The sequence below is a fragment of the Schistocerca cancellata genome, chromosome 2 (genome assembly GCF_023864275.1).
Source record: "Schistocerca cancellata isolate TAMUIC-IGC-003103 chromosome 2, iqSchCanc2.1, whole genome shotgun sequence".
Taxonomy (NCBI): Eukaryota; Metazoa; Arthropoda; class Insecta; order Orthoptera; family Acrididae; genus Schistocerca; species Schistocerca cancellata.
In genome coordinates this window covers 308379143-308394574 of record NC_064627.1, presented here as the reverse complement: position 1 = coordinate 308394574, position 15432 = coordinate 308379143, and the positions used below count along the sequence as shown (strand labels likewise).

Here is a 15432-nt window from a genome sequence, read left to right as displayed (position 1 = left end):
ATAACATCAGCATTTACCATTTGTGCTCTACACTGGGCACCGTTTAAGAGTTACCAAATCAGTCGTTGTCATAATTAATTTCACATCACGCTATTATTTGGAAGTTGGAGAGGCTGCTTCCTGTGGCCTTCTACCAGGTCGTCTACGAGCACGTTGACATCAACCTGACCGCCATAGACCGTAGCGAGACTCATCGCCGAACAGAATCCCACTCAGTGTCCCAGTTGACTGTGGACCTACACTGTACAAGACTCTCCTATCTGTGGTACTGTAGCTAGAGATCTCAACCCGGCTTCCAATGGTTCAGGCTGATGCACTCTGCTTGTAATCTGTGCCCGGAATTCAGCTGCCGTCATTCGTCTGTCAATCAGAGCCAGTCGAACAGTCTTACGATCAGAGTAATCCTTCTGCCTGAACCAGTGCCTATTCTTCCCGCCTCACTGTAGTCCTGCGTCCGTCTCGTCACCGTCCATCTAGAGACACTGCACTGTAGGTGTGATGCTCCTGTACCATTCATGACAATGATTCGAACTCTCTCAAAGTCGGAAAGATGGTGATAAGCTGCATGTCCTATAGACATGCTTCGTTGCTCCGCCTGAGAAGTTCCAGTAACGTTACACACTCCCAATAGTCGCCATGAGCGCGCTCACCATTCTTCATCTGTAAAATGGCATTTTAACACATTATCTTACATGAGGATGAAATTTTAATCCACAAGTTTCACATTTATGGAACTGTAGTACGTTAGGTAGCGTTTGCTCAATTTGTTCATGGTGTATCACTTTCCATTTCGGTTAGTGTACGTCAATAGGCAGCGCCGAAGCCTCGCCAGACGAGTGACACGAGTGTGGGTGTGCCTGTGCAGGTGGTCCCGGGTCCTCGGGCGGCGGCAGCGTCTCAGCTGCAGAGTCCCGCCGGCTGTCGTTCCCGGAGGAGGAGCACGACGAGGAGGCGCGCCGCTCCAGGAGCCTCGACGCCGACGCCATCACCAGCCAGCTCTCCGGGAAGGTCAGTCTCGTGGGCGCTGAGCCACAGCGGATGGCCCATACGGTTCTAACACAACAGCTGGAACATCTGGCCCATACAGCTCTAACACAACAGGCAGGAAAGTTGATCCATACAGTTCTAACATACAAAGGTGGAAAAGCTGGACCGTGCAGTTATAACATGACAAACGGAGCATCTGGCCAATACGGTTCTAACATAATGGCCAGAACAGCGGGGCCATACATCTGTAACATAAATCCAGAACAGCTGGGTCATACTGAAAGTTTTCCGTCTGGCTATGTATCGTTACCTTTGTATCTCTCTTCCTCTCTTTCCTTCTAATCTTTCATTCTATCTGTGTTAGAGTGTGCCGGACGTGTGTGTCTCCAATGCGCCTCAATTACACGTGCTTACACGCTTGGCTCAATGCTCGGAAGGATTGAATTTAAGGGGACCGGCCCGACGTCTAGTTATTATGTTAACGGATAACACGGAGGAGGGCTCAAGCAACCAAGTGGGCAAATAACTAAATACCACGCTCTAACATGATCTATAAGGACTCCACTTTGTTGATAACATTTCTCTCTACACAGGACTGGGGTTTTTAATGACCACTAAATCCATGACATCGAGTTTATAAGACATTTATTATCTATATTCCCAGAAACTTTACAAACTTAATAATTGCAGCAAACAAAGCAAAGTCAAATAACTTCTAATTTTGTCTCGCACTGAACGTGCTTAAACTAACAGGCATCTAGTTGCTACTTAAGCACTGGGAAAGAGGATTGAGCTACGTTGCTACCCTTGTGGTCCGTCCGCTGGGACAGTGATCGAAATTCGCACAAAAGATTACTACTTGAACCGAATAACAAAAATTCTTTTGGCGGGAAAACGGGGGACAAAGTAGACACGAACGTCTCCCATTTACACAAAAGAAAGCAAAAAATAAAACATCCTGTGAAATATGGCACACGCAAATAAACAATTAATAGCACACGCAAGCATCCTCACCTTAACTAATTTCCTAGAACGAATTGGTAGCTCGCTGGCAGTGCAATTCGACACCACGTGGGTGACCGGTACCAACAGCTAATTTCTTTGTACTCACCCCTCTGTTCGTTCTTGCTTTCCATTCTATACAATTATTCACTCGCTCAACCTATTCTATATCAAAGTGCTGCTTGCAAATGGAGGTTAAAAGGATCCGTGAACAAAATTTATGAGATGGCCTAAAAAATTCGTCACACGCTTAGAACCTTAAGTAACTCACACGAAACACACGCATCTCTTACCAGGTTTCACACGGAATCGTCATCTAAGTTATTCATCAGCCCTTACGACCACGTGTTAAGTCAACTAGGCGGGGTGAGGCCCCAGGTTACTTTAACATTGCAAAATGCTGCTTCTAAAAGTGAAACTATACTATTTTTTTAGAGCTATTGCTGCTCTCGTGTGCTGAAAGCACCAAGTGATTGCAGCACTATAAATGGATAACGCGAGCCCCCATGCTCACCTCTGGAGAAGAAACCCTAACTGAAAACTTAAATAGTACAGGCAGAATTTCTCAAAAAATGAATGAATGGCCGTAACGACACGCTAACTAATTCAGTGCTGAAAACGAGCTACCCCAAGAGTGACTCTATCATGGCGGCTCTCAACGGCCGTTCCCCTGTTACCAACCCCGGACGACCCCCTGGCAAACAGGTGCATCATCGCGGTCTTTACTCCAGGCTTAGGTTGGCACCAAAACGACCTACAGGGTGATGACATCTCTGCCTTGGCGCTACCAGCAGACGAACTCTTGAAACAAACCCCAAAGTTAATTAACCCAAAGCAACGTAGAGGGATTAAGGAAAGAAAGTGCATTTATGTAATTATGAAAATAAACAGGTAGTCCACTTCTTCACTCGAGTTAAACTAAAAAAATGTTGAAAGTATATTCAATATAATGCAACAAAAAAAAACTAATTGTAAAGAGATGGAACAAACTGTTCCCTCTCAATACATCTGTAACAAAAGCCAGAACAGCTGGCCCATACGGTTCTAACATACAAAACCGAAAAAGCTGGACCATGCGACTCTAACACAGCAGCTGGAACATCTGGCCAATTCGGTTCTACCATTTTAGCCAAAACAGCTGACCATACAGTTCTAACATAACAACTAGGACAGTTGTCCCATGTGGTTCACATGATTTTAACAATCTGTCGTGTGTATCATACAATGTAGGCTTTCAAAGCTGGTATTTACGTCTCTGGGAATTTATGTTGCATGGGCATTAGGCCGTGGTCCAAGGCATGTTTCTGTATCTCCCAATCCTGTGGATATCATCAGAGGTTCTGTCATGTAAGCTTTCACAGCTGGTATTTGCGTCTCTAGCAGTTCTTGTTATGTGGGCAATAGATCGTGGTCCAAGGCAAGTTTCTGTGTCTGCCAATCCTGGTGACATCATAGGAGGCTACAAAGACTCAGTTACTATTTACAAACTTAAACTGTCTCAGTAAGTCGAATTTCTTATAGGCTGCCTAGTTTCACGGAGCTGCGCCAATGTGTGTTAGGGGGCTTGTACTGCAGAAGAAATGACGTGATTTGCGTCATTTAGCACCAAGGATAAGTTAGGATTAACATATCATACCAGAGAACAACCAAATTTGATTTTCCGGTACTACGGTATTATCAAGATCTAACCATTACTGTGTTAGGATGTACACAGAAGCCATACAAATTCAAAAACATAAAATGAACTTCTACAGAAAAGAAGAAGCAATAAATTTAGACACGTTTGGGCCTATAGTGTTAAATGAAGCAAACATCATCAACTCTTCCACAATACTATCAGCAGAACTTATGTCGGCGCGAGTCCTTGACCTTATGTAATCGTCAAACGACGTATGACTCGACCATTGCTTGGTTACATACAAAAAGGTTCGGCTTGTTAAGCTATTTTAAACTTTTAAATAGTAATTGAGTTCTTATAGCCTCTGAGGATGTCTCCAGCATAAGCAGACGAAACGTTAGCTACAGATACATGTTTTGGACAATGACCTAATGCCCATACATACCTCGGACCACTGCCTAATTCCCTTATACCAAAACCACCAAGGACCACCCTGTGTAGTTTCTATTTCTTTCGGCACCTCTTTGTTCGGTGTAAAATTTGTGCCAAACACAGGTTATTAACAGGAAGCAAAGTACATATGCAAGTACAAAGTGTCCAAATGATCTGAAAAATTCCACAGTTCCTTATTTCATCCACATCAAGAGAGTCCAGTATCTCTACCATTAATTCAATGTTCTATTATAAGCCTGAGAGCTTCTATCAGTCGGAAGTCAAGACCCATTGCAAATAGTCCCTATAGCAATAACTGCACTTTTGACATGGTAAGTTCACTTCATATACACCTTGACATGGTAAGGTTACTTCATATACACCTTTCTTCATCTCCTCCTCCTAATAAAATTTCCATTGATAATTTAATAGTTCACTTAATTTTTACTGTTCTGCAGTAACACAGATTTCATTGCTTCTATTCTCTTCCCCCACTATTCTCCTCATTGTCCACATTTCTACTGTAAGCGGGATGAAGCCACTCCAAAAATATCTGGTACGAGTAAATATCTCGGGGTGAGGTTTCTGCTAAGTTATAGTGGACTATGAGGCAAATTTTCTTACGTAAGCGTTCATAACTAGTGGTGACAAAGACTTCGTAATATTTAAATTGAGCTACACAGACTGATAAAAACGTGTAGCACCCAGAAGTCAAGGTTGGATATCAACACAACTTCGTACGGATACAAATCATCGGCGAGTAGGTAAATGATTAGAATTGTGACAGGTAGAACAGTCAATAGGTTTCATCAGTTTTGTTCGTGTTCAGTGTATGGTATATAAGGGGCGTGAACAGCGTTCAATTTTGAGTGATGACTGAAGGAATGGTGATGTCGAATACTTGCGTAATACAGCATTACCAGCAACTGAGAGAGTTTGAAAGGGGCCTCACTGTGGGTCTCCATTTCGTTGGTTGATCGAATCACGTGATCTCCAGAATTTTTGGGCTTTCGGACGTGACAACGGCCTGATGTTTGACTACATGGGTACATGAAGAAAGGCATACTCGTCGTCGCATCCGCGCCTCCCATCCCAGAATAAATAATGGAGTGCCTGAAACATTCTGCGTCATCCAGCACCATTGTTCGGAGACTAGTAGCAGCCTGGCTGGGCGATTATCGTCTCATGCGTACGCTATTGTTAACACCACAACACAAGTGGCTCCGTTTGGGGTGGTACTGTGACTGGGAAACGTGGACTCCTGATGAATGACGTCGAACTGTTTTCAGCATTGAACTGCGGTTCTACACCACCTCAGACGACTAACGCTGTCGAATAGGGCGGCGAAGTGGGGAGTGGTCCCATTCACCCTATGTTTTCTAGAGGCATAGCCGTGTCACTCCTGACGCCATGGTGTGGGTAATTTATCGAGAATAACTTCAGGTCAACGCTGATAGTGACTGAGCAAACCCTGATGGCAGAATGATAATTACATATATCCTGCGTCGGGATGTGTCACCTCTAATACGATGATATCGTGTGCATGGGGGCTTAATTAAATAAATAGAATGCAAATAATTTTACTGTCTGTCCGGTTACGCAGTCTCTCGTAAACGGTTGGCCCTGACTAGTATTATTACGCAATCTGACTGCATGAAACAACAACAAAGAATGAAATGAAAATTTCAGTTAATACAATTAATTAATTAAGTCCCCAGCAACTATAAAACCTACGAAGCCAACAAGGCACAAGTGTAGCTGTTCTGTGTGTGGAAGTGTGACTCAACGTACACATCTGGCACGGTTCTTCTTCAACAAGACAAGAATTTTTAAATACCAATTATATTGACGTGATAAAAGAAAATTAGAAATACTATAATTGTGCAAGAAAACCAAAATTACACTCTAATACAAGAACACAAGCCAGATGCTTTGTTGACTGAACCTGTAATGATGCATTATTTGAGACACACAAATAATAAAAGAACATAGCGTTTTATTACCTTCATATATATTGACGAAATGCACTCTGATCATTACAATATCTCCATTAGAATAACATCTGCTATCTCTCCCATCAAATAACTGCATAAAACATGGAACAAACACTCCCTACTACCACATATCCGACTTCACGACAAGCAGTGTCCACCACAACTTCTCGGCAAGAACTGCCCACCACGACTTCTCAAGAATCACTGCCAGTGGAGGCGGCGGAACAATACTCTCTGGCGCGATCTCTGGCGCTGTGGCTCAGTGTAGCCACCTTTCATATGCCCTTCCTCCACGGGCTAGAATTTGATGGTATTTTTGCCAGCATTGGTGGTGAAAATACCACCAAATTCGTCAAAAAAATACAGACAAAAATAAAAGATAATGTTAATACGTAAATATCATATAACTAGATAAAATTTTGGCTTTGCACTGACCTTTCAATAGCCTAATATATAAAATACAGTAAGGAATACAAATTCTTTCATACATATGACTTTACATAATAGTTTACACAAGTATTATGTGGTTAAACAGTTCAATCAATAGCGTCAGCAATGACGAATATGTACAGGTAAGAGTCTCATAACTTTTCACAAACAGTAATACACAAAAAATCAGTTTATACAAATATTCACATAAAATACTTTCACAACAAGTAGTTGACAGTTCCAGCAGTAGCACCCAGCAATATTGAATAGGTGCTACAGCAACAAGTGACATCATCTCAGTAGAAGCAGTCCATCAGTGGCATCCAGCATTGTGGAACAGGTGCAGACAGCATCAGGTGACATCATTACACCAGAAGCAGTTCATCAGTGGTACCCAGCATTGTGGAACAGGTGCAGACAACAACAAATGACATCATCTCAGTGGAAGCAGTCCATCAGTGGCACCCAGCAATGTTGAGCAGGTGCAGACAGCAACAGGTGACATCATCTCAGTAGAATCAGTTCCATCAGTTGCACCCAGCAATGTTGAGTAGGTGCAGACACCATCAGGTGGCATCATTTCAGTAGAAGCAGTCCATCAGTGGCACCCAGCAATGTTGAGCAGGTGCAGACAGCAACAGGTGACATCATCTCAGTAGAATCAGTTCCATCAGTTGCACCCAGCAATGTTGAGTAGGTGCAGACTCCAACAGGTGACATCATTTCAGTAGAAGCAGTCCATCAGTGGCACCCAGCAATGTTGAGTAGGTGCAGACACCATCAGGTGGCATCATTTCAGTAGAAGCAGTCCATCAGTGGCACCCAGCAATGTGGAACAGGTGCAGACTCCAACAGGTGACATCATTTCAGTAGAAGCAGTCCATCAGTGGCACCCAGCAATGTTGAGTAGGTGCAAACTCCAACAGGTGACATCATTTCAGTAGAAGCAGTTCATCAGTGGCACCCAGCATTGTTGAGTAGGTGCAGACAGCAGTCCATAATATTCACTATCACTAATCACACTGTTCATCAGAGTTTATAGGCAGAAAGTAAACATGTCCTATTGGCACCAATCATGTAGAAAAAGTACAAGTAACAGTCCATAATATTCACTATCACTGATCACACTGATCATCAGAGTTTATAAGCAGAAAGTAAACATGTCCTATTCGCACCAATCATGTAGAAAAAGTACAAGTAACAGTCCATAATATTTACTATCACTGATCACACAGTTCATCAGCAGAAATTAAACATCATGTTGAAAAGTGCAGGTAACAGTTCATAATATTCACCATCACTAATCAGACAGTTCAAGCATGAACAATAGTTTGAATACACATACAAATGCTTTTACAATGCTCTTACACTAAACATACAAATTCTAATAAACACACAAATGATATCAGATAATTGTCATATTAACTATTACAAATACACAAATACCAGTAAACCTATAATATTTATGGGTGTCAGTGCAAGCCACTACAAACAAATAAAATAATATTTAGGAAATAGGTGGGTAGGATTAGGAAAGGAAAACACACAAAACACACTCACTCATCTTTCATCCACATTGAGTACTACTGTGTAATTGAATAGTGTAAACTGTGTAAATGCAATTCTGTCAAAATTTGATGTTCATCATGTGTATCAAGCAGTAGTGGCAGCAATGTATAACAGTCAATAATAGTTAAGTCAACGTCATAGTCATCATGTCAAGCCCAATGTTTGCCAAGCCAGATCAAAATGTATGGTTGCTGAACAACTGTCAGTGTGCCAAGATATGCAAATACTTCCTCTCTACAAAAAAAATATGTACTGCTTAGTGATTTAACAAAGTGTGTGTAGACAATCTTCCTTCTACTTTAGTGTTCTAGTCTGCTATCTTCATCCTCCTTGTTCCATATAGACCAACAAAAAAAAAAAATTATGCACCTCCCTTACTTTACCTCTTATCCACCAAAACTCCAATAATCATTAGCATCACATAATCTCAATACTTCAATAATACCTCTTACGTCGATACATATAAAACTTGTCATCAATATCATTTACCTTACCTCTTGTCTACCAAAACTTCAATAATCATCAACTTCACACAATCTCAATACCTCAATAATATCTCTTCAATACGTCGACACATATAAACTTTATCGCCAATATCATTTCACTTCCATAACAACTCTTTCCTCTAGTCAGTCTCCTCGAACAAGCACAGATAAAATCCTAATGCAAACCTCATCATCCCATACAATCCGAAGACACACTGTCAACACACAACCTCTGTGTAATCCATCTGAGCCAAATCTTCTACTCATTATGAATTATAAACAAAGTAATGCATACATGACCTCTAACAGACTTAGTTCGAATAACTCTCAGTAATTAAGTACGATTACGGAGTGTGAATGATTATATTATTTCACAGTGTGTACACCACTTCAAGAATTATGGTAAACAGAAGCAAACATGTGGAGTATTTCTTGTGTCAAGTGTCACTTCCTATTTCAATTGCTCACGAAAAATGCAGTGTAATAACTGTCAATGGTCTAAACCTAATTTTGGTATGTCATGTCGTTAGCTTCCTTCCTATTAGCATAAATTTATACAGCTTCCATAAAACCTCAGCTCATGTGACTTCTATGAAGTTTCTTGTACTAATGTCGTTCGTCGGATTATAGCAGTTCATTTTCCTATCTTAAAAATTATAAGGCACTGAGCGTAAGCAAAACAAGCAATAGCGAGTAATTATACCAGTAGAGAACAGAATGTCAACAAGTGGATGCAGCACAATTCTTACAACGAGGCTCTGCCAAGCGAACAATCTGTAACTAATACCACAGTGTAACCTAAACTCTATGTTCGTACACTGTACATCAGCATTGCTATATACCAAATTAAAGAGTAGTTGTGACGACAAACAGAAATGTATAAATATGTAATCCATATGCATAGCAGTAAACATATATCTTACGTACTAAACAGGTCATTAGCATCATATCAGCATAAGCAAATAAATGTTCATATGTAATCTTAATAAGTAAACATGAAGGCGCAAGCAGATAAATCACAAAGTATAACTTACATACCTAACCACATCAGCACAATTAATCAGGTGACAATTATAATTTAAATAAATAAGCACAGCAGGCACATAATAAAAAAAAATATGACATCAGTGAAAAAGCAGTGCAGCCAAGCAATGCATAATATACACAAGTTACAACCCAGTTCATTAATAATCATTGTCAAAATCAGTTAACGTACGCAAGCACGTCGCTTCACAAGTAATTTCATAGAACATGAAATTAGCACAAAGTATGAATCACGTAATTGCGAGCAGCAAATTACGTCTAAAGTAGGTACCTAAGTGGAAATATGTTACCTGAAAAATGAACTCAATTAACAGTTACCTTTTTTTTTTTAGTTTATTAGTTTCTTCTTGGAAATTACATTCTTCCTGAAAATTTCTCGATAGCAAGTCGTCTTAACGTCGGACACGCACAGAATTTACCTGAAGTTCTTAAATATTTTATAGAACCGTATCCTGAAAAATACTGAATGTTAATAACATAATTCATCAAGTCATTACAGCTTTATACTGAATTTAATCGGAGAAATTAAACAGTGTGTAATTGTTTACGGCTGTCAGTGCATTCGCACTGAGCGCTCGATCAGCTGTAGGCGCGTGACGTAGGAAGCAATTGTTTGCGGTCAACGACTGCCTTGTGCGGCGCGCAGACTTGACTGTTGCTTTGAGTATATGCCGCCGCCAGAACACAGCGCGGTATCCTTGTATTCTCTGCATGTTTACATCTAGCTGTTAGTTTTTCACAAGTATGTCATTCTACAAAAATTTTTCAAAAGTATATCATTCCACAAAAATTTTAACGTTAGATATATGATGTATTCCCTTAGAGCGTCGAGGTTTAAGAGTTTCTACTTCGACAGTGTTATCATGAATAATTTTGCGAATTCTATATGGGCCGTTATAAAGCAGAAAAAATTTGCGACACAAGCCTTTTCCTTTGTGAGACAAACGATGAGACTTAATTAACACTTTCTGACCAACTGACAAGATTTTTAAACGACCAGGACGCTTAGCTGATTTCTCTCTTCTAGCAGCCGCAGATGTAATATTTCGTAGAGCCAGGTTGACAATTTCAGAATGCCGCAGTTTCCGTGTAGGCGGAAAAGGAAGGATTTCAGAAATGCGATTTGTCGGTGCTTTGTTTTTTAATATCAGTAAAGGCGGTAAAGAAGTTGAATCATTAGGGAGTTCATTCAGAATGTTTTCAAAAATATGAAGATACTGATCCCACGTTCTGTGATTCTGATGACAATAAAGACGACACAATTTATTGATTTCCTTCATCCATCTCTCTGAAGCGTTAGATTGGGGGTGAAAAAGTGAAATGAAAATTGGTTTAATTTTACGACGCTGTAGAGTACGAAGCCAAATTTTAGAGCGAAACTGTGATCCATTATCTGATATAACCTTATCAACATGACCCACTTCTTTAAGAAAATGTTTGATGAAAGCATTAGATACTGAACGAGCTGTTGCCTTGCGTAACGGTGTAAAACACACATATTTTGATGTCAACTCCACTGCTACGAAAATGTACGCAAAACCATTAGTAGATCGAACCACTGGACCGAACAAATCAACTGCAGCCATGTCCTTTAATTTTGCTGGAATGATAGGAAACAACGGCGCTCTGTGAGAAATTGTTGGCGGCTTAGCCTTTTGACATAATTTGCATTTGGCAAGAACAGATCGAATACGTTTTTCCATATTATTGAAGTAGCAATTTTCTCGTAATTTATGAAAACATTTTCTGGGACCAAAGTGCGCATAACTGAAATGCGTATACCAAATCAGCTTATTAACCCACTCATCAGGAATACAAACTAACCAAACAGAGTTGTCGACCGATTTTCGTTTAAAAAGAATGTCATTGCGAACTAAATAATGCTGTCTAATCGCTACGCTTTCCTTTCTCCTCCACTTCTCCTTAATGTCCTTCCAGATTGGATCCTTATTTTGCTCCTTAGCGATGTCCTGGAGTGAAGACGAAATAAAGTTCTCAAACGCAACACCTTGAATATACATCAAACAATAATTGTTTTCCTTGCAGTCCTCTTCAGCACTTTGTTTCAAACCCATAGGTGCACGTGATAAAGCATCAGCAACAATATTTGAAGAACCTTGTATGTAAACAATACTAAAATCAAATTCCTGTAGGTACAACGCCCATCGTGACAATCTGCCATGAGTTAATTTTGTTGACATGAGAAATTCCAGAGCTCGATGATCAGTGTAAACCTTAGTATGTCTGCCAAACAAAAATGTCCGAAATTTTGTAAAAGCCCAAACAATAGCCAAAGCTTCAAGTTCCGTAATCGAATAATTCTTTTCTGATTTAGAAAGAACACGACTTCCAAATGCAATAGTCTTTTGTACTACAACGCCGTTTTCTTCTATCTCTTGAAATAAGTGTGCACCTAGGCCTTTGTATGATGAGTCCGTCGCCAAACAAAAATCTTTAGATAAATCCGGATGTGAAAGAAGTGGGGCAGCAACTAAGGCATCACGAAGTTGTTCAAATTCTGACTGAGCTTCCTCATCCCAACACCAATTAGATTTCTTTCCGGATAGTTCACATAAACGAGGTGTGGCCAAATTGTCCAATCTAACAAAGCGTCTAAGAAAATTACAGACACCAAGGAAACTACGAACATCACGTTTTGTGGTAGGAACAGCATAATTACGAATAGCGTCTAATTTTTCTGGATCAGGAAGAATACCTTCTGTAGAAATAATGTGACCGAGAAATTTCACCTGAGAACGACCAAATTCAGATTTTTCCAAGTTCACTGTAATGCCAACTCTTGCAAAGATACGTAATAATGAATCCAAAATATTGTTGTGCTCACTCCAAGAATGTTTAGCAATAAGAATATCGTCAACATATGAAGTAATATTGTCACGAAGATAAACAGGTAAAATTTCATTTAAGCTACGAATGAATGCTGCTGAAGATACAGTAAGTCCAAATGGTAATTTCCGAAACTGGTAACAGTTACCAAAGACTAAAAAGGCAGTATATTTTCTACAATGAGGGTGGAATTCTATTTGCCAAAAACTTGCGCGCATATCAATTGTGGATAAAACTTTAATTCCATGAAAATGTTGAAGAAGTTCATCTAAATTTTGTGGACGGTCAGTTTCAGGAATGATGATATTATTTATCTGTCTGGAATCCAGAACCAAACGAATTGACCCATCCTTTTTAAGAACAACGTGTAATGGGCTAGTATAAGGACTGACTGCAGGCTCAATAATGCCCTGATCTAACATGTATTGAAGTTCATTCTTAACCTTGTCTCTGTAAGCCAAAGGAATAGCGTACGTTTTCCCGCGAAATGGTGTGTGTTCTTTTACTTTAAATAAATATTGTAAGCCTTGTATAGTTCCTGTCTGATGACTAAATACTGTAGCATGTGAAGTCAAAATGTGGTGCAGCTCCTCTCTTGCAACGTCATCTGGCACTTCAGCTTTCTTAACCTTTTCATTAATTAATTCTTCGCTATTAATTATATCATCCATCGCGTCTCTGTATCTATTGTCATTGTCATGACTAAACACACTGTCGTCATAATGCTCAACGAAAACATCAGAAGTAAGAAACCTTAAACATTTTGTATCTGATTCAGATCTTGCTAAACACTCGAAAAATTTCAAACATATCGGCATTCCGGCAACAGTCAAATTCACACTTCCTTCTTTAAAGTTCAAAATTGCCTTATGTGCGTTAAGAAACTCCATACCTAATATAATTTGTGTACTGAGTAATGGAACAATAATAAAATTAGCAGAAAATTCGTATCCTTGACAAATGAAATTTAAGTTGGTCTGTTGTTTAACTTCTACACTTTTTCCAGAAATCGCTCCTCGAATTGTAGTTTTAGAAACAGGTAACACAGGACAGGCAATAGTTCTTTCACATATACGAAAAACTGATTCACTAATGACGTTCAATGGGCTCCCAGAATCTAAAACTGCAGTGAACTTATTCTTACCCACACATACTTCAATAACAGGATGTAAAAATGCGTCTACATTATTTTCCTTTTCGTCTAACAAAATGTCTCTCATGTCTTCCAGCCGTACGTAGTGTAAAGCCGTAGTGTCATTACTTTCTGAACCGTCTATATTGCTGCCAGAAGCCGAAGCTGCTAGTCATTGTCGATTGTTTGTGTCACGTCTTTGATTATTCGCGTCATTTCGCGGATCCATTTCTACGATTTGCACTTGTCTCTCTGAAGTTCTGTCACGTGGAGGATGCCAATTAGGTCCCTCCTGTCTGTTAGATACAAATTCTTGGTTGTGTCTGTTATTAAAATTTCTGTTTTCCTGTCTGTCTGCATAACTACTTCTTGCGTAATTTCGACTGTCACTTCTGAATTTATTGTTGTATCTACTACCCTGATTATTTCTGTAGTAAGAATTTCTATTACTGTTTGAATAATTTCTGTCTTGATAATACCGATTACTGTTTCCGTATGATTGATCATTCCGGTACGAATTACCGTTATTATAATTGTATGTGTAATTTCTGTTAGAACCTCTGTTATTGTCATAAGGCTGGTATCTATTGTCCTGTCTGTTACGTCTGTCATTCTCAAAGTTACCCATATAACGCCCGTTCCGATCACTATCCCTTTTCTCTGAAAATCTATTGTAATTACTGTTACTGAAAAAGTTACAAGAAGTCCCGTCGTCGTTGTCATACGCAAGTTCTTGCAACAAAGTCTTAAAAGTCTCAATGTCGTCTTTACATCTTCCGGGTAAAGCAATTTGTCTTATGGATTGTGGCAGCTTAGTTAAACAAATGCGAATTAATTCAGTCGGGCTATAAGGGTTGGAAAGGAACTGATTCTTTCGAATCATGTCTTCAAAATATTCCGCTGGCGTGCGGAACTCAGACTGTTTGAAATTACGCTGCATAATAAGACTGTGTTTGACTCTGTCTTGCGTGTTTTCGGACCAATATGCCGATAGAAATGCATGATAAAAATCATTTAGGCTATTACAATCTCTAATGAGTGCGCGCATCCGCGTCGCCGGTTCGTTTTCTAAATATCCACACATAAATTCCAGTTTGTGACTTAGTGGCCAATTTGGTGGGAGTGCGTACATAAATTGATCTAACCATGCACATGGATGTATGTCATTCTTAGAATTGCGGAAGATCTTAAATTTCCGAACAGTCAAAAAGTGTTTATAGTCAAAGTTTTCGCCTCGTGGCGTCAAAGACCTACCGCGTCTGTCCCAGTCCGAATGTCGATTATTGTAAAGTTCGCGCGCCTGGCGCTCTCTTGTTGCATCCCGTAAATGAAACAAATTATTTTCTTCAAAGCCCTCTGCTATCTATGATTCTAGATTTCTTCTGCTGTCTTTTCCTACGATTTCGCCTTCAATTTGTTTGACTTGCTTTTTTAATGCCTCAAATTCTCTTTTCACGCGCTCATTAAATTTTCCCTGATTTTCAACATGCTTATTTATATTCTGGTACTCTTCGTTTTCTGCAAATGGTAATGGAGCTGTATCATCAGAATCTCTGTCCCCATTTAAACTAAGACTTGTCAATTTATCTGAAATCTCCTCAACTCTTTCCGATAAATCACCTATTTGTTCTTTCTGTTTATTTACGTCTTCTGTAAGTGTCGCGACTCGGGTTTCAGTATTAACACATTTAGTAGTTAACTGTTCATACTGTTGTGTTAGGTTATTTAATCTGTCATTTGGTACGGATTCCTCGATTCTCTCAAATATTTCTTCCTTATCGTGTGCACGTTGTAAATTTAACTCTGAAAATTTCTGTACTATCACGCGATCTCTTTCTTCCCGTTCTCTATCCTGTTCCCTTTGTCTAATCTCTACTGCAATTAATCTATTAT

At 39.7% G+C, this 15432-nt stretch overlaps 1 protein-coding gene across 1 annotated transcript in view; it reads left to right on the top strand.

Annotated features, from left to right (window-relative positions):
- The window catches only part of LOC126153633 (uncharacterized), a 558426-nt gene that overhangs the window by 215496 nt on the left and 327498 nt on the right, over positions 1-15432 (top strand). Inside the window, exon 3 of the mRNA XM_049916084.1 lies at positions 866-1008. Coding sequence (XP_049772041.1) covers positions 866-1008 — 143 coding nt within the window. The remainder of the gene's footprint in view (positions 1-865; positions 1009-15432) is intronic.